The 20677-nt window shown below is 45.0% G+C and overlaps 1 protein-coding gene across 2 annotated transcripts in view; it reads right to left on the bottom strand.

The window, feature by feature from the left end:
- The window catches only part of lrch4 (leucine-rich repeats and calponin homology (CH) domain containing 4), a 41879-nt gene that overhangs the window by 16625 nt on the left and 4577 nt on the right, over positions 1 to 20677 (bottom strand). For both annotated transcript variants that reach the window (XR_013968667.1, XM_080839452.1), the window contains exon 2: positions 547 to 691. Coding sequence is in view for 1 of the 2 variants with exons in the window: in XM_080839452.1 (XP_080695578.1) it covers positions 547 to 691 (145 nt within the window). In the remaining variant the exon portion in view is untranslated. The remainder of the gene's footprint in view (positions 1 to 546; positions 692 to 20677) is intronic.

Below are 20677 nucleotides of genomic sequence, written 5' to 3' on the forward strand. Positions count from 1 at the left end.
TGTGTGTGTGTGTGTGTGTGTACACCTGATGTTGAGGTATGTGAGGGCCTGTAGGTGGCACAGGTGTGTGTGTGTGTGTGTGTGTGTGTGTGTGTACACCTGATGTTGAGGTATGTGAGGGCCTGTAGGTGGCACAGGTTGTGTGTGTGTGTGTGTGTGTGTGTGTGTACACCTGATGTTGAGGTATGTGAGGGCCTGTAGGTGGCACAGGTTGTGTGTGTGTGTGTGTGTGTGTGTACACCTGATGTTGAGGTATGTGAGGGCCTGTAGGTGGCACAGGTTGTGTGTGTGTGTGTGTGTGTGTGTGTACACCTGATGTTGAGGTATGTGAGGGCCTGTAGGTGGCACAGGTTGTGTGTGTGTGTGTGTGTGTGTGTGTGTACACCTGATGTTGAGGTATGTGAGGGCCTGTAGGTGTGTCTGTGTCTGTGTCTGTGTCTGTGTCTGTGTCTGTGTCTGTGTCTGTGTCTGTGTCTGTGTCTGTGTCTGTGTCTGTGTCTGTGTCTGTGTCTGTGTCTGTGTCTGTGTCTGTGTCTGTGTCTGTACCTGATGTTGAGGTATGTGAGAGCCTGTAAGTGGCACAGGTTGGAGGTGACGGAGCGCACACAGTTGTGGTAGAGGCTGAGCGTCTCCAGGGAGATGAACTGACACAGCTCCTCAGGCAGCTCGCACAGCCGGTTCTTAGACAGATCTGAGGAGGACACAGACCAATCAGAGTCAAGAACACATCAGAGAACACGCAGCCAATGTGACGTGACAGCCAATCAAGACGAGGCATGTGATCCTATTATCAACACATGATAAGTGCCAGACATGGGGACCAACAGCAACCAACAAACAATTAGACTCCACTGAAACAAGAGGAGGGCTAATCCATAGACTCTATTAGAGGATAGGACACACACACAGGAAGGGACACAGACAGATAGAGAGAGAGACAGAGAGAAAGAGTCAAAATTATAGATAATGATGGAGACACAGAGAGAGAGAGAGAGAGAGAGAGAGAGAGTGGGGAGAGAGAGAGAGAGTGGGGGAGAGAGAGAGAGAGAGTGGGGAGAGAGAGAGAGAGTGGGGGAGAGAGAGAGAGTGGGGGAGAGAGAGAGAGTGGGGGAGAGAGAGAGAGAGAGAGAGAGAGAGAGAGAGTGGGGGAGAGAGAGAGAGAGTGGGGGAGAGAGAGAGAGAGAGTGGGGAGAGAGAGAGAGAGAGTGGGGAGAGAGAGAGAGAGTGGGGGAGAGAGAGAGGGAGAGAGAGAGAGAAAGAGAATGTTAGGGAGAGGAAGCGAGAGAAAGATAAACAGACATGAGCATTACAGTAACAACACATAATCAATCAATAACAGACATGCCGCATGACTGAACAAACACACTGATCGATCGCAGTGATGGAGACACACACACACACACACACACACACACACACAATTGTGATGACTAACGAGTAGAGTAGAGTTCATGCCCTGCGAATGACTGGAACACTGCATGGAGTGTTAAAAAAGGGGCCATGTGGCTCGAGTTTGGACTGGACTGGGCAGGAAAAACATGCTTCTCAAAGGTGACATTGTGGTCAAAACTTCAGGAAACAGGTGTAAGACTGCAGCTTTATTCAAGGCAACAGGGAAAGTTACCACAAGGGTCAAGCAACAAATCCAAAGCTCTGTGGGGCAAGGCCCCTTCCTATTACAAACTCAACTCATGTCACACAGTCCCATTATTTCAATGAAAGACACTTGGCTAACAACCATATGACCAAACTAGTTAAGGCTGGTTTTTATCGAGACTAGGAAAAAGTCGAAGTGGGGGTTTCACAATACTATAGCCTATACGTTCTTCTGTCTTCCAATAGTTGTCATCACATGCTTCATCCCATGGTGTCCATTATGTACGTCAGCAGACCTTCCTGCTACGGTTAAGGCCAGGACCTAACCCTAACCCTAACCCTAACCCTAACCCTAACCCTAACCCTACGGTTAAGGCCAGGACCTAACCCTAACCCTAACCCTACGGTTAAGGCCAGGTATGTTACATTGGAGCTCATGTCTGTCTAAGGGAGGCATGAAACTTGTTAGAACAAAACAAAACAAACTAAATATCTCCACTAAGCACCACTTCTGAGCTTTTCAATCCAGGCCCTGATTATTAGATAGTACTCCTGACATGGTCCTAACCAGTTCAACATCTCCATGGAGACACTTAGTAAAGGTCAGTAATTAAGAAGTCTGTCAGTGCGCCGGTGTTCTCAGTTCAGCAGGGTCGCGAGCCCAAGGCAGCATGCTTGGGAACAACATCGCCATGCCAATCAGCCAAGTGCTCAGAGACTTGATCAAAGCAAACAGCCTCAACCAAAACAACACACACTTAACAGTGACTAAATCTGACCACACAGAGCAATAAGAGCTAAACCTGACAACCAATCACCTACAAACTACGCTCCCTGATTGATGACGGACAGGGAGAGGACCCAACAGTAAAATGCCATTAGAGAGAGGTGGGTTCAGAACACAGCATATGAGATCACTGTTTAGCCCTTCAGATCTCATACTTCTGCCTGGAACGTTTTTGATTCTCTCATGCTGTAAGAATTCATCTGAAAACAGAGCAATGGGAAGGGTGGGGGGGACAACAACCTCCCCACCCACCCCACCCCCCTTAGAGGAACAAAAGGCCGGGGCCAAAGGGTGGAGAATCTGGCACAGCGGCAGGGTGAGAGCGATGGCCTGGCCTAGTTTGGACCACAAGCTGGACTATTTTGTGCGTTTCGGCCCTAAAATAGCCACCTTTGTCTGATGGCTCTCTTCCCCTTTTCTCCAGGCTAAATATTACCCTCCACCTTGCCAGTATTTCTGTTGCTAGTGCTCCCTCCCTCCCTCCCTCCCTCCCTCTCTTCTCTTTCTCTCTTTCTCCTCTCTCTATCTCTTTACTGTGTTTCCATCTTGGCCCTTTCTCTCTAGGTCATGGGGTATTTATGGGTACGTGTGGCCCTTTCTCTCTAGGTCATGGGGTATTTATGGGTACGTGTGGATGTAGATTACAGGGCCTGTGACCACTGCACTGTCATTACAGGGTGTGGGAATACAACACAGGGAGAGACAGGGAGAGACAGGGAGAGAGAGAGAGAGAGAGAGAGAGAGATAGGGAGAGAGAGAGGACCGAGAACATGTTTGTGATGGTTGTTAGCCTGTTTGTGAACTCAAATACGCTATTTAATAAACTGTGCGTGTGATTGGCGTGTTATCGGTTTGTGGCTAAACTCTGCATGGTCAGCAGGAATGTCTGCATCTAATAAAAAGGTGTTTTCAGTTGTGCACAGGCCTGGAATGTGTGTGTGTGTGTGTGTGTGTCTGTGTGTGTGTGTCAGATGTGTCCAAGTATGTGTATATATTCCAGTCTGTGTGCCTGTGTTTAATAAAAGGTGTTTCATAACCCGAGGTGCCAGCTGAATGTTAGCAGGAGGTAAAAGGAGAGGCTCTGCAGAGGTTCGCCTCCATACAGGTCAGTGTTGTTTTTGGCAGGCATTTTAGATTTAGTTTTAGTCTTAGTCTTTTTGACGAAATGCTTCTTAGTTTTAGTCCCATTTTAGTCATTTCTATCTTTGAAAGTTTTAGTCTAGTTTTAGTCTGACGAAAACTCAAAAGGTTTTAGTCTTGTTTTAGTCCGACGAAAACTCCAAAGGTTTTAGTCAAAAATCAAATATACATAAGATGCGTGTATTTATTTAATAGGCCAATACATTTATCATTATGAAACTCACTGGCCTTCAGGTGCCTTTTGCGGTTTGTGGTATTTTTTTCCTGTGAGTTTGAAGCCGCAGCATGAAGTTGTGGTCGTGGCTTCGTCTCCGTGACCGTCGTTCGACTCGGCTCCCTGTCCCCGTACTGCCCGTACAAGCAGGGCTGGAAATTAACTTTTTGGCTGGTACATTTTTTTTACCAGCCAATCATATTTTTTACCGGCCAAAATTAAACCTGCCATTTCAGACCTACTCTGACATTGTTTGATCTAAACAATCTTTGTCTATGATTTTAATATTATGTTAATCACTCTCAGAATGGATTAAAAGAAATCAACCAATATTGCCCAATTGGCTGGTGACTGCCGCAACACGCGCTGTATGCTATACCCAGGCATCCTTAAAGGCCCTCCTTAACTATACATTCATTATTTAATTTACTTTTGCATGACCACAATTTTTTAAAGCACATTCAAGAGTTGGCTATTAAAAATGTACTTCAGATGAATTAATTTAACCTCATAAGAAGCGCTGCATTAGGTCTACTAAAAAAAATCTAAATTAAGCTTTGAAATGACACCTATATGATAGATAAATATTGTCCAACTAACACAACAGCATGGATATTCAAAAGCTTATCATACTATAGTCTTACTGATCTGACAAAAAACCGCATTGAAAAAAACTAAGGGAAGGCAAACATTACCTCTGCTTCACTGAAGGGGGCGTGCGAGAGCAAAGGAAAAAAACTTACCGGAGCATGAAAGTGTAGTGGGCGAAAGGCTTGATGTTTTGAATACATGTGTTACACAAAATACAATGAGCCACCTACTGCAACATGCCCTTGGTGTAGCTGTAGCTGCTGTTGTGGCTGTTGTTTCTTCCTCCCTAGATGTTCTCTGCACCTTTGCTTGAGGTGATGCAACGGCAATGAATCAGCACATTATTTTAGCTTTCGTTTAACTGCGTTAACTTGCGTGTGGTCAACTAAGTCGGTTTCAACTTTAAAATCGCTCTCGAAATATTAGAACTTTATAACCTTTGTATTCGCCGGCAAAGTATTAGAACTTTGTATTCGCTGGCAAAATTGTTGTATTAAAATTCTAAGAACTTTATGTTACCCCTTCCCTTCTCCCACTGTTCGTGTTGGCGTTGCAAGCTATTTTTAACCATGACGGGCGCAATAGTCGGGAGATTTGCTCCGTAATGCCCCCCCCCCCCCCCCCCAAAAAAAACCGTGCACATTAACACTCACGCGCAGATAATGGGTTACAGCCTAAACGTATTGCCCTTACAATTTAAGTGAATTCTCCTTCTGCATATTGTTCCAAATCTGTGTGAATATTCATGAGAGCAAGTCCGGTCAGTCTTTTGTCAGTCATCGTACTTCGTAGATATGTCTTAAGATTGTACTTAATGACCGCTCAGCAGACGTTGTTTAAACGGGCATTGTCAACAAGACTCAATGAATGTTTGGGTGGAAATTTGCCGAACTTTCCAGGGCTTGACAAGGCTCACTGCGATTTGGCTGTAACTCATTTAGCTGTTTCCACAGCTCCAGCTCTGCATACTCAACGGCCATTAGTTGTCCGTACACCGATTTTATTTGCTGCCATACATTGTCAGATAAGGAGGAGGGGTGTAAGATACTGAAGCAAACCCTGAATATGCTGATCATAAAGTCAAATGACTCCATTCATTTGGACAGGGAGATCGTAGTACCGCATTTTTTTTGCGCGCCCCTCTGTCTGCAGTTTCCCTATTGTAATATGCGTTCATAGTATTGAATTACAGTGGCAATGCATGCGTCGTGCTGGGAACAGCGTGTGTCAGATAACTTTTGTAAGCGTTTGTTTGTACTTTAATCACTATTCGTTTGTTTGTGCTTTGTGCACTGGCCAGGCTCAGCGCATGATTGCAGACTCTCTCTCTCTTTCTTCTTCTCACGTAGCAGAAGGTACGCACAGTGCGTAGCCTACAGCCGTACGGCAGCTGCGCGTGAGCGAGGCTTTTAGTGTGTGATGGGGGCGTGACTGTTAGGACAAGCAGCTGGCTCCATTTCTGATGTCTGAGCTCTTGATTAACATTGCACGCATATTATAGTTGGCGGAAAAAAAGCATGTTTTGAAACTTTGTTCGTCCACTCACTAACAATTGAGTCTCGTCTAGTTCTCGTCTGACGAAAATGTCTAAATTTTTCGTCACATTTTAGTCTTTATATGGCTTTGGTGACGTTCGTCTTAGTCTCATTTTCGTCATGGAAAAAAGGGGTCTGACGACGTCATTTTCGTTTTCGTCTTGCCTGACGAAAACAACACTGATACAGGTGTGTGTTTGTGCACGCGAGTCCCCAAGAATAGGCTACAGTTCTGTGTGTAGGGTGTGTGTGTTTGTGCACGCGAGTCCCCAAGAATAGGCTACAGTTCTGTGTAGAGTGTGTAGGTGTGTGTGTGTGTTTGTGCACGGGAGTCCCCAAGAATAGGCTACAGTTCTGTGTGGGGTGTAGGGTGTGTACCTGACACCACACCTTAGCACCACCAGCATAAAATTACGGACATCAACCAAGAACCACCACCAAAAGGGTTATGTCAAGCTAAGAAGGCACCGGATGCCTAAAAGAGCCCGGGTGACGTAATGTTGATTCTTGAGTGACAGTTTCTATGCCAACGTTAGCATTACGTAAGCCGGTCACCGCGTACCCCGCATCTATATTGCTAATAGCAATTCCTCCTTTTGTGCGACAATATTAAGCGATTAAAAAGTAGCTGATGGCTTTCGAACAACTCTTGAGACTCTCTGACTGATAGCCAAAAAGTGTCGGGGTACAAAGTGTCCGTTTAGGCACAATATTAAGCGACTAAAAAGTTTTAGCTACACCTGCCTGATGGTATTCTGTAAGTTAGCAATGTCCGCTAGCATATCAAAGCTAGCAATCCCCCGTTATTCTTTAGTAAAATGTTGTGCAAACAATGCCCTGTTTTGTTCAAATGTAACTGTGGGTGCCGTCAGATATGTCTAAAAATCACAACACATTAAGGAGTGTCTTAATTTAAGCACAACAACAGATGAATAGCTTCAAGCTAACAAGACACTAGCACGAGCTAGCTAGCTGATGGAATGTGCTTACTTTGATACATACATTTGATTTATATAAACTAGCGAATCAACAACTTTCCTACCAAAGTCAAACATCAAGTACATGGTTGTTTTGGTTGGTTTATTGTAGGTAAAATACAAGCAAGCCGGTCTCAGGTAGCGAAGTTCAATGCAATATGCTCTGAAGTAAATTGCGTTATGAGCGATAAAGACCCGGGTGACGTATTGGCGTTGGCATAGCAACTGTCACTCAAGAGTCGTTCGAAAGTAAACATTACATCACCCGGGCTCTTTTAGGCATCCGGTGCCTTTTTAGCTTGACAGTTACCACAGAGGGAGGGTGAAGTGGAGTGGGGTGGGGTGGGGTGGGTCTAAGAGCATCACTGGGCTCTGTGAGGAACGCCCTGGCTGCATATGGAGGGACAGTCATTACATCTTAAAGAGCCACACTATGAGGCCACTAGCATAACAAAAGGCTTGTTTTTCATCAACAATTACATTGTTTCCAGATCAGGCCAACAGATGTTCGTGTTCTTTTTCTGGGCCCAGATGTTCTGCCATCTTCTAAGACACAAACTTGATAAAAAGCCAACTTCTTTAAAAAGAAAATAGAAAAGAAAGAAAAGAAAAGGAAAAGACTTCAGTCTACCATCACTAACAGTTTACCTCAGCTGCACTGATAGGATGCCTGTGGTCTCACTTCAGGAGATTAATGTAATACTGGAAAGTTCTGGAAGGTAGATGCCACGGAGCGTACAAAATCTGACAAGAAAATGACTCACATTATGCAGTTATGGAGTAAATACAGAGAATGATAATGTGTGCGAGAGTTTATTTGTCACACGGTCGGTCACACACTGGCTTAGTGTTTCCCCAGTTGCTGGCACACATACTAAAACAGCCACACACACACACACACACACACACACACACACACACACACACACACACACACACACACACACACACACACACACACACACACACACACACACACACACACACACACACACACAGACAGACAGACAGAGAGAGAGAGAAACAAAAAAGCGCATGCAAACGTTCGCAAGCACACACGCACACACACACACACCCACACACACGTTTAGCTAACTGAAAGCATAGGATTCACTGGTCTTGTCTGTTGTACAGTTGCCACCTCTTGCTATCTGAATAAGTAAAGCAACGATGGCTGATAGCATTGCACAAGTCTGATATAACTGCAGTCTCACTTCCTCATCCAGGACATGGCCACTGGCTGTATCCACACAGAGAGAGCAAAGCAGGGGCCAACAATCAGCTCCTGTAACAATTATGGAACTCGACACTTTCTTGCATTAGGCTATAGAACAGAATTTTAGGAATATAAGCAGCATGAATTAGCCTACATATTCCAAATTCCGAATGTTATGACAATGTGTGAGTGTGTGAGTGAGTGCCTGTGTGTGTCTGTGTGTCTGAGTGTCTGTATGTGTGTGTGTGTATATGTGTGTGTGTGTGTGTGTGTGTGTGTGTGTGTGTGTGTGTGTGTGCGTGTGTGCGTGTGTGTGTGTGTGTGTGTGTGTGTGCGTGTGTGCGTGTGTGTGTGTGAACGTGTGTACGTGTGTGTGTGTGTGTACAGTGTGAACAGCCTGTGTTTCACAGAGTCTATTGTCCTGCTCCCGGAGCGAGACAGTGGGAACAATAGGTCGAGCAGAGGGGTGTGTGAGTATGGGTTTGTGTGATGTGTGTGAGAATATTTGCATCACTGTGAAAACACTGGTGTGCACTGGTACTGGAAATGTTGCGACGTATATTATACTATAGCAAGAGGCAGTGGTGTTACGGTGTAGTGATCGTATACGGTCTGCAGTTGCAGTATATAAGGTGTGTATGTGTGTGTGTAGCGTGTGTATCACATTGTATGTGCGTACGTCAGAGGGAGATAACCAGAGAAAGAGAGACTGTGTGTGTGTGTGTGTGTGTGTGTGTGTGTGTGTGTGTGTGTTACTCTTGTTCGTCTTGTCCCTGGTGTTCTCCGTCAGACTTTCCCCCACAGCTATGGTCTCACACTCCGCAGCTTTTGTCCGGCTGTTTGAATTGGCAAGGAAGCTCCTCGGAACTCACCCCTCCATACACACACACACACACACACACACACACACACACACACACACACACACACACACACACAACCATCCTCCTCTCCTCTGAGCCCTCATCCTCTCCCCCTTCCCAGAGGGCCATGGAGCACTCCAGGCTGCTGCTCTAAGGTCCACACACACACACACACACACACACACACACACACACACACACACGCACGCACGCACACACACACAGACATACACTACTATTCCCAAAGCAGCTGCAAGATCCGTGGATACAGACGATCTTTCTCCAACACACACTGCATGGGGAAGGCATTTTTTCCACAGAGCTAGAAGTCATTGTAATTAGCTTACAAAACCCACCCACGCATACACACACACACACACACACACAAACACAAGCCAAAAATATTAACAATTAGGAAGAGTGCAACTGGCTAAGATTAGATAGGATCCTCCCCCTCCCCAAACAAACACACAGACACACACGCCCCCAAACAAAAGGACATGAACCACTTACTCATTCCACATCCACGTTAATGCAATCACACTAAAGCATTCAGGTGACCTCCATGAACTTGTCCCGTTACCATGGGGATGGCAAGCAGGGATTCCTAAAGGAGGCGACCTACTGCCCTGTGGTACTAAGCTAGATAAGATGCTCACAAAATGACAAATTAGTGCGCCTCATTATAGCTCACAGACACGCAAACACACACACAAACACACACAAACACTCGGATGTATAGACAAAACACACACACACAAACAAACACACATACACACACACAAACACACTTGGATCTAGACACACACACACTCGGATGTATAGACAAACACACACACAAACAAACAAACACACATACATACAGAAACACAGACACACACAAACACACACACACACACACACACACAGACACACACATAGAGAAACACAGACACACACACAAACACACACGCACACAAGCTGGTGTTAGGCTGTCTGTGGCTTGAAGGCCTGGGTCTTGTGATCCTCTCTGAGGGAGCAGTGGAGCCTTGAGGGGGAGAGTGTGAGAATGCTAACATTCAGCTGCAGCGCTCAGAGCTCACAGTCCTTTCATCACACCTTCTCTCGAGCAGTTTAGACGTTACACCGCAAATGGTACTCAGACTATTACTGTACAGCTGAGTGAACATCACTAAAGACAAGACAGAAAGTTATTGCTTTGTAGAATTGTACTATTGCAAGAAGGCAGAAAGGAGTTAATCATATTCTGTCTGTAGTGAGCATTGAATGACACGATGTACCAACACAGTTCATTTTGCAACCTTATTGTGGAATGACTAGCGTGAGCTCTGCTTATCTTGTGTTGTCTCAACTCGCCTCCTTCTATAAAATAGGCTACTCATGTAGCAAGGATATACAAATGACTCAAGTGTTGACAAGTTAAACTGAAACTAATGTTGGAAGACCAATGCAATTCTTTGCCCAATTCCCAGCAATTCTAGACGGAAATGTATGTCCGCAGTTCAAGTTTGTCTCTCTGAAAGTTCCTCCAAGTACTTTTAAGGTGCACTGAAATCAGACCCGGAAGTGTAAGCGGATATGGATAAAAACGTCTTTTTAAAGGATACAAAAACACAATGGCAGTTTAGGCAAATGTAATGTTTGCCTTTACTGAACTGAAATGTCTTCTGAAATGCAACTAACTCTCATTACTGGTCTGATGATAAGCGCTGTCTAAGGACCTCCGAGCCCAACATTACAGTGGATGAAACAGAAGAGCCTCTTCAGCTGAGACAAGTGACTCTTATGCTGAGAGCAGGATTGAGAGCTGTTCAAACACAAAGACACAATGAAACCTCTCCTCTCCTCTCCTCTGCTCTGCTCACTGCTCCATCCATCTTCTCTATCCTCCCATCTTTCTTTCACTCACTCACTCCCCCTCACTGTGGTCGCTGGTGCATTATTAAGGAGCAAACCTCTCCAGCTTCCTGCTTTTAAACGCTCTGTCATTAGTTGCCATGGCGATGGCGCACAGGTGCGGTCTGGGGGGCCCCATACCGTGTCCATCAGTGTGTGTGTGTGTGTGTGGGTGTGTTCAAAGGGGAGGATATATTGCTGTTAACATAATGCCAACAAAATCCAAGTCAACTCAGTTGATTAAATCAGTTTTGCGACTCTCCTCTTTGTGCTTTTCAGAACATGATCGTAAACATAAGGACCAAACCAAAGCCGAGAAGTAATTGAAAAAGGGACAACAACAGACCTTAATATGAACTTCTGTGCCAGAGGGAGGTTGGGAGTGCCTTGGTTGACTAAGGTTAGAACATAGACAGCTGTGCTATTTTAGCCTTGGTGTCTCAGGAGATGAAGTACTGCTTGGATGTGCGGCTCCTTGACCGTTCCTTGACTTTGCGGAGCTGTCTGCACTCACAACAGATGCACTGACCACTTGAGTTACACACGCAAGAGACCATTTAATGCTTAGATGTATGATAGTCAGACAGACAGAAAGGAATGATAGAGAGAGAGAGAGAGAGGGAGAGGAAGAGAGAGAGAGGAAGAGAAACTTCATGACCACCACCTGTCACTCCTCCTCTCCCCCTCCATCTCTCCCTCTTTCTCCCGCAGACAAGAAGATTAACCAGAGCTGATTATCCAGCAGGCAAGAGGGATGACTCTCACACACACACTTACTCACACACATACACACACACACACACACACACACACACACACACTTACTCACTCACAGAATAACACACTTACTCACTTACAGAATAACACACTTCAATGCCTCTCCTACGCTCATGAACATCTATCAAGGCTGTGAAGCTCATGCTTGCTCATACTCCTGTGCACACACACACACACACACACACACACAGACACACACTCCCCTCCCTTGACTCCTTAGCTAAACAACAGACCCAAACATGTTCCTCTCTTTGATCACTCATCCAACTGACACACACACGCAGACAGTTACACACTCACCACAAGACATATGAAGACACCATTTAACACATTTACACTTCACAGCCCATATCTCAAGCTTCAGAGTTTGTGTGTGTGTGTGTGTGTGTGTGTGTGTGTGTTGACTAGACTCTTAACAGCCAGTGATTTACTCCCCACCAAGAACACTGCTCTCATCCCTCACCACAACACTGAGATATAAGAGGGGAAAAACACAGGCTTCTCCAAAATCTGTGTGTCTGCGTATGGTCACACACAGGCATATGTGTGTGTGTGTGTGTGTGTGTGTGTGTGTGTGTGTGTGTGTGTGTGTGTGTGTGTGTGTGTGTGTGTGTACTAGACGACAGACTTATGAAGGGATCAGGTACTGAGTCATAGCATGAGGGAGAGGCCCTGAGAGGGAAAGATGGTTGCTGGGGGGAGAGAGAGGGAGAGAGAGAGAGAGAGAGAGAGAGAGAGAGAGAGAGCGAAGAAGAGAGAAAAACTAAAAGAGAGAATGAGTAACCAGGGCACAATAGCAGTGAAACCTTAAACAAAAAGTCTGAAAAGAGAGGGAGAGAGGGGAAAAAAAGACAAGGGTCAGAGAACAAAAACACAGAGCAGCGTGACTCAACAAATTGGACAGATCATCCCCCTCTCCCTCCCTCCCTCCCTTTCTTTCTTTCTTTCTTTCTCATCACCTCCCTCCCCCTCTTCTTACTTAAACTAGGAATTCTTGCAGAGTCATCCGCAGATACAAATCAGTGGGTGAAGGGAATTCAGAGGGGAGGAGAGGAGCTGTCAAGCTAAAAAGGCACCGGATGCCTAAAAGAGCCCGGGTGATGTAATGTAACTCTTGAGTGACAGTTGCTATGCCAACGCCAATACGTCACCCGGGTCTTTATCGCTCATTACGCGATTTACTTCAGAGCATATTGCATTGAACTTCGCTACCTGAGACCGGCTTGCTTGTATTTGACCTACAATAAACCAACCAAAACAACCATGTACTTGATGTTTGACTTTGGTAGGAAAGTTGTTGATTCGCTAGTTTATATAAATCAAATGTATGTATCAAAGTAAGCACATTCCATCAGCTAGCTAGCTCGTGCTAGTGTCTTGTTAGCTTGAAGCTATTCATCTGTTGTTGTGCTTAAATTAAGACACTCCTTAATGTGTTGTGATTTTTAGACATATCTGACGGCACCCACAGTTACATTTGAACAAAACAGGGCATTGTTTGCACAACATTTTACTAAAGAATAACGGGGGATTGCTAGCTTTGATATGCTAGCGGACATTGCTAACTTACAGAATACCATCAGGCAGGTGTAGCTAAAATTTTTAGTCGCTTAATATTGTGCCTAAACGGACACTTTGTACCCCGACACTTTTTGGCTATCAGTCAGAGAGTCTCAAGAGTTGTTCGAAAGCCATCAGCTACTTTTTAGTCGCTTAATATTGTCGCACAAAAGGAGGAATTGCTTTTAGCAATATAGATGCGGGGTACGCGGTGACCGGCTTACGTAATGCTAACGTTGGCATAGAAACTGTCACTCAAGAATCAACATTACGTCACCCGGGCTCTTTTAGGCATCCGGTGCCTTCTTAGCTTGACAGAGCCGTCCCTGGAGAACTGCACCCAACCAAACGAATCATCACACTGCAGTCAAACACCTGCCTGTCGTGGCAGCGTTGGGCAGTGGGCACCAGCGTAATGTGGAGAGTGCAGTGTGGGCACTGGAACTCAATAAAAGCTGGGTATCACTGCCTAGCACTGTACAATTTAACAATTAAATAGCCTACGTGCTTGAACTAGTGCGTATTGTGTAAGGGTTCTTCGACTAGCCTAATCCCTAAAGAATAATCTCTTAAGGGTCAGATTGGGTGCCATTGAAAGGTTCATTGTAGAGGACTTTCTGAGAGATGCTCACAGATAGACTAAATGAAGAGTCCTATGCGGTTCTTCGCTGTCATTCTTTACGCAGAAGCGTTCTAGAAAATGTTCAGATTTAACAAAAACCTCAAAGGGCTGTGTGAGGAAAAAGAGCTTTTAGGCCCTACCAGGGGAGGCGTCACACACAGTTAAGGCACAACACTGAGTGCTTAGTGCTGTTTCAAGCTCCAGTGAGTCATACTTCTGAAGAACACCTAGACTAAATCTCTTTTTTAAAGCAGTCACTGAAATAGATGCTCTGAGGAAAAGCATGCCTGTGTGATAATCCTGGGGCCACCGCAACCAGCAACTGAAGATTTCTTCCCCTGCCTAATCTGAATGGATTAACCAAACAATGAACTTTCACAGAGACTGGCATATCTGCTTAACAATTAGTTTGTTTACACAGTCATTTACAGTGGGAAGTTAAATAAGAACTGTCAATTTAATTTGGAGTGGCTTGGTGACCTACTAGTGTTGGTAGTCCAAATGTGTTGACTCAGTCCCTTTGCCTCTATCTCTCAAAAAACATAACGCATTAACGCACTAAGGGTGTGTTTACACATAGCGTAGTACAGCATTAGGCTGTGGACTGTATTATTGTATGGTTTTAAAAGTAAGAAGAATAGGATATAGTTAAAGTATCAGTATGATAAAAAAAAGTCAAATCAAAATAGCCTCCTAATCTTTAAGGAGGAATAAGACTTCAGAACCTCTGTTGTTTTACTGTTTTGAGTGACCCGTTTCTAATGACAACGGCACTGAGAATTTTTTTTTTGCTGTAGATTATGACCACACCGGGAACTGAACTCACACCGGGAACTGAACTCACACCGTCACGTCCTGTTTGAAACCAACAGCATGAGTGGGTCAAATGTACACAAGGATGTGTATGAGTGTGTTTGCGTGTGTGTGTTTGAGTGTGTTTGCGTGTGTGTGTTTGAGTGTGTTTGCGTGTGTGTGTTTGCGTGTGTGTGTTTGAGTGTGTGTGTTTGCGTGTGTGTGTGTGTGTGTGTGTGTGTGTGTGTGGGTTGGTAAAATAGGGAAGGAGTCACAGCAGAGGTCTGAAGCAGAAAGTCCCTCTCTTGAAGCCCAGTGGAAACATGAAGGGGTGAAGCAGTAGATTCATGGCCCTTTTAAACATAAGAGAGGCACTCGCCACTTATTCTGTTTGTGTGGTCTAGTCACATTTATAGCTTCTTATATGTTTGTATCCTGTCATCTTTGTAAACATCCAAATGATAATATTTTAATGAGGGCGATACGTGCGTGTGTGTGTGCTCCAGGTTGTTGTAACTATGCAAAGACTGGCTGCTGCCATGCAAAAAGGAATTGGAGGGGCAGGAGTCTGGCCAAGAAGACCACATGGCCAAATTTATATAACACCTCTCCCCCCCTCTCTCTCTCTCTCTCAATGTGTCTGATGATATTACAGTCCACTAGCATCATGGAATTGTCTTCCTTCATCTGCTGGATGTACACAGGAACACCCTGTATACTGTTCATGACTATATTGATCAGTTAAAGAATCAGGAATATTGTTTCTGTGCATAAAATTATTTTTTGGCCTTTCATTATTCACTAGTGTTCCTGTTTTTTGGTTTCTGCATCTCACTCGCCTTTCATGCAAATGAGATTATCATTGCCAGTGGCCTATAGTGGTGTAGTGCATCAAATCTCCATGGTGACCAAAGTATGCTGCTTTAACAGCAGAAGGAAGAAAGAGAGAAAGAGAGAGAGACAGAGAGAGAAAGAGAGAGGTGGTGGTTGCGAGAAGAGAAGGAAGGCAATCTGTGGTGGTGTGAAAATCAGCCTTGGCACACAGCCTAACCTACAAAGAGTACAGAGTGACGTCACTGTCAACAGCAACTGTTGCCTCACTCTCTCTTCCCCTCTCTCAAACATCTCTACCTCACTCTCTCTCTATCTACCTCTCTCTCTCTCTCTCTCTCTCTCTACCTCTCTCTCTCTACCTCTACCTCTCTCTCTCTACCTCTACCTCTCTCTCTCTACCTCTACCTCTCTCTCTCTCTCTACCTCTCTCTCTCTCTACCTCTCTCTCTCTCTACCTCTCTCTCTACCTCGCTCTCTACCTCGCTCTCTCTCTCCCTCTCTCTCTACCTCTCTCTCTCTGCCTCCATCCCAATTTCACTCATCTCCCTCCTTCCCTCCCTCCCTGTTCTCATGCATTCTGTGATTTAAGGGCGCAGTAGGGGTTGGGCGATATGGCCAAAATCTTCTATCACTGTTACGGTATATTATATCTCGGTTTATTATAGATAGGGTGACCAAATTTGAGTTTGTGAAAAATAGGACACTTCATCGGTGGCGAAATGTGTCCACAGACATAGGCTATATGATAATGTATTTATTGACCCTTAAGAACACTAAGGTGCAGAAACAATACTGCCTCAATAGGCTATTGGCCTAAGCAATAGTGGCCAGTATAGGCCTACTTTGTACTGAACGTTTCCATTGAATCTTTAAATAGTAAGATTAAAACAAAGTGCATGTAGTGGCATTTAGTCCAGTGCTTATGTGGCTTTCAGTGGTTCTTTAATGTACTTTCAGAAGATAAATCAAATGTTAAAACTTTATTTTCAATGTTTGTTCATATGTTAACGCAATAATGATTAGAATTTTGTTTCTTATATGGCCACATATTTTAATACGAAAATTTAGAAGTTGGCCATTACACATAGACGCCCAATTGACCGCTTCAGCCCATTGCTGCGACGCAATTTCTTTATATTTAGCCTACTGCTGCGAAAAAGAAATGATCATCATTGGCAACAGGTTTTTTGCTTCTAATTCACGTCTTTCATATCATTCCGCAAGTAGTCGGGTCATTTAATGTAACAGAAAGTCATTATAACTTGAAGTAAGCAAGTAATGGGTTGCGTTTTGGCGAGTAACTGTAATAAGCCGGATGATGTGTAGTTTGGGGCCTAACTCTATAAGATTTCAAAATAAGAGTATACCGCTGTTGAAATGGTATAGCCAAATCTCTCCTGGTAGACACATTTTTACCATTGCACGGTATCACCACCGTCATGCCACCCAGCCCTAGGGCGCAGTAATGTAAATGTTTTAATATTAGTTTCATGAATGTATTGTTTTAAATCTCTCTTTCCATCCTACGTCTCTCTGCATCCCCCCCCCCACACACTCTCTCTCCCTCTCCCTCTCCCTCCCTCCGTAGAGGGGCTATGCTGCTGCTGCTGCTGCTGGCCCGTGTGTCCAATGGAAACCAGATGTGTACTAAAACATTAAACACACACCATGCACACTCAGCCCATTACTAGGCCTTTTCGCTGATAAAACTTTACAAATCCAATAATGTGTTAAGAAATGAAGGCGTCAAACCCCCACTACATTCTTTAAAAAGAACAAATAAGACAGAAAGAGGTGTCAGCTGCACAGAGTATATCCAACAGGACTTTCTCCCTCGGTTTACTTTTTACCCAAGGCAGTCAGCCTCCAGTATGTGCTGTATAGACATCTTTCACCCGAGAGAACAACAACGAGTGGCCTAATGGTTCTCCATACACCTCTAGCCTAGAGGCTGGTTATCTAAAGAAGCGTTTAGATGTTCATGAAGTTCGATTCCTGTCAGTCATTACATGTCCGTAAAGGCTGTCAGTAGTGAGCAGCCTTATTGTGTGTCTTTCAGTGTGACTAACCCTCTGGAGCTTGCTCTGCAAAAAGTGATCTTTGCAAAAGGTCGGAGGTGACGTCACTTCTTAGGCTTGGCCTTAACTGCAACAGTGTACATTACCCTTTCCCTATGTACACCCCCACACACACACTCCTCCTTCCATCACACACCTCTCCACTATCCTGATTAGTTTTGGACCCCCCCTCCCCTTGTGTCCTTTCCTTCTAAAAAGCCCCCCCCCCCCCACCAACACACACACACACACACATCCCAATCCCCCATGGCGTCTCTAATGTGGAGAGGCCTTGAATAAAACCATCTGGCCACACCAGAGTCAACTCTGCTGCCGAGGAGAACAGCTATCAGTTACATAACAGCCTCTGTGGCTCATGATTCTCACACACACACACACAAACACACACACACACACACACACACACACCAGGAGTGGCTAAGGTTGCCAAGACATTCTGTGCGCCTTGAAACACTATGCTGCCTCCTGATCGGCATGGGGCTGTGGGGATCAGGGCGTGGCCTCATCACTCTCGCAGTCAGTCAGCTGCTACTGCCCGCACAGAGACCTGCGCTCATTACCCAGCACAGCACGCCACTGATCACAGATCAGTACAGAGTAGGGATAAGCCAGCTGGGCAATGCAGCAGACTACACAGCATCTGCATGCACAAAACACCACTCAATGCTAGCCTGTAGCCCTACATAGAAGTACAAAATGGCCTGTGACTATCACCAAGTGTTAGGCTGATTCAGACGACACATACACTACTAGGCTATATACTTTTATTTTGTAATGGAGGACAAAATGGCATAGATTTCACAAAGCAGAGGCAGGTACCAAGCAATAGGCCTAACTATAGCATAGGTGCACTAGTAGCTTAGTTAGAAATCTTAACAAAGTTAGTTAGGCAAGTTAGGGCATATAGTAGGCATGTTAGGGCATTTAGTATGCAAGTTAGGGCATATAGTAGGCAAGTTAGGGCATTTAGTAGGCAAGTTAGGGCATTTAGTAGGCAAGTTAGGGCATTTAGTAGGCAAGTAAGGGCATATAGTAGGCAAGTTAGGGCATTTGGTAGGCAAAAGGGCATTCTCTGAACCACAGAGGGGCCCCACTTCCTCAGCATGTGGCAGCAAGTGAAGTGTCTCTTTCTTTCTTTCAATCTCTTTTTTCTCTTCTCCTCTCTTCTTTCTCGCACACTTGTCCCTGACTGTTTGGACGTGTCCCTCACTGTAGATGGACCATGAGTTGGGTTCAGTCCCCGTGTGAGTCAGGCTGCAGGAGGAGGCTAGAACAGCAATCCATCATATGAGAGTTATAGCCGCACTGAGAGGAGCTGGTGCTGCAGGCCAATGGGGTGACAATGACCCTGTCTATCTGACTTGGACTCCCTCCCTCTCTCGCTCTCTCTCTCTCTGTTTTCCTCTCTATTTTATTTATTTATTTAAACTTTTTTTTTTCTCTCACTCTCTGTCTCACGTCTCACTCGCTCCCAAGGGAGTATAAAGGATTCTCTTCACCATCTGCCATGCACCAAGACCAGGCAGACGAACAGGCACTCTCAGAGACTGAGAGAGAGAGAGGGGGGGGGGGGGGGGGGAGAGAGAGAGAGAGAGAGAGAGAAAATGCTGATGATGCGGCCATTCTGTTCATTACTGTTATATTACATTAAGTACTGGTGTCATAGTGTTATATGATTATTCTGAATACTGGCTTTGGCACTGATGACTCTAGAGTCACTCTAATGAAACAACTCAGAATTCAAATTTCAAGAAGTGGGGGCAAGAGGAAGATACAAAAGGCTAAGCAAACGAGAGAGAGAGGGAGAGAGAAGGTCAGAAAATGGAGAGTCAGAGCGAGTCACAGCATGAAAAGTTCAGGTTTGTAAGGGACACAGAGACTCTCTGTGAGGCAAAAGATATTTGTCCGAGATGTAATACAAGGAAGAAATGTGAAAGAGAGAGAGAGAGAGAGAAAGAGAGAGAAAGAAAGAGGGAGAGAGAAAAACAGAGAGAGAGAAAGAGAGAGAGAGGGCCAATACAGTAGAAGGAGGGAAGCAGACATTGCAGCACGACAAAGCCACATCCGCAGTAGGGGCCGGAAATGCAGCAAGCAAGGGGAAGCGCGAGGAACACTGCGCAACAGCTGGTTCTCTCTCTGACACACACATGCAAACACACACACACACACACACACACACACAGGCTGAGAGAGAGAAAGAGAGCAGGACATGCACTGCATGACAGTAAAGCACATACAGAACCTCAAAACAAGCACTGTAGCTGAGAGCTTACTCAAGAACACACCACACACAAACACACCACAACCCTGAAGGCGCCTCAGATCATAACAGTTTAGACAGAGCTCTCGGCAGGCTGGATAATCTCTACCTTATCGCAGTGTTTTCGCCCCACTTCTGAAATCACACACTCCACTCTCTCGAGCGGCTTAGCCACTGGAGGTTATGTAAATCCAAACGAGCTGAGGGAAGTTAGCCCTGCTGTCTGAATAACCACAGAGAGAGCCTGGTCTGCCTGGAGATTTCATGGAGCCATAAAAGGTCAAAAGTCAACACGGAGTTGAACCATACTCTTAAACCAAGGAAACGATATGGCTGTTTATAAAATTGGAAGACCATGTGCAGTTTTCTCAGCTACACAGTGTGTGTGTGTGTGTGTGTGTGTGTTTGTGTGTGTAAAGGAGTGTTAGGGAGCTGTCTGTAACACAAAACAGAGGAGCACAAAACTAAGAGCACCCTGTTGAAACTGACAGTTTTATTTCCTATTTAACATCTCCGTGGCGACAGGCAGCCAGGGAGCTCTGAACTGGTAGGGTACTGCCAGGCCAAATGTCGCCACAGAGACTGAAACAACTACAAGGAAGTGAAGCTGATAAGCTGAGAGGCCCAATAAAGAGCCAGATTTGAGGAGAACACAGTTTTACTAGGGTGAGGTGTGCTTGTGTGTACTAGGACTGTGTACTGGCAAGAATCTGGCGAAGCAATATCCTGTGATAAAGGGGTTACGATTTATTTGCCATATATTTCAATGCTGTAAGCAAGGTGATTCATTGCGATTTAAAAATAAACACTTTAAGCGTCAAATCAGAGTAAAAGAAAGTTTACTTTTTTACACAATCAGAACAGTAGGATCTGCACAGTCCCTGTAACATCCAGTATCATAGTGTTGCTTTTTGTGCCATCTGAGCAAAGGCATTAACA

Source organism: Sprattus sprattus, assembly GCF_963457725.1.
Source record: "Sprattus sprattus genome assembly, chromosome: 5".
Lineage (NCBI taxonomy): Eukaryota > Metazoa > Chordata > Actinopteri > Clupeiformes > Clupeidae > Sprattus > Sprattus sprattus.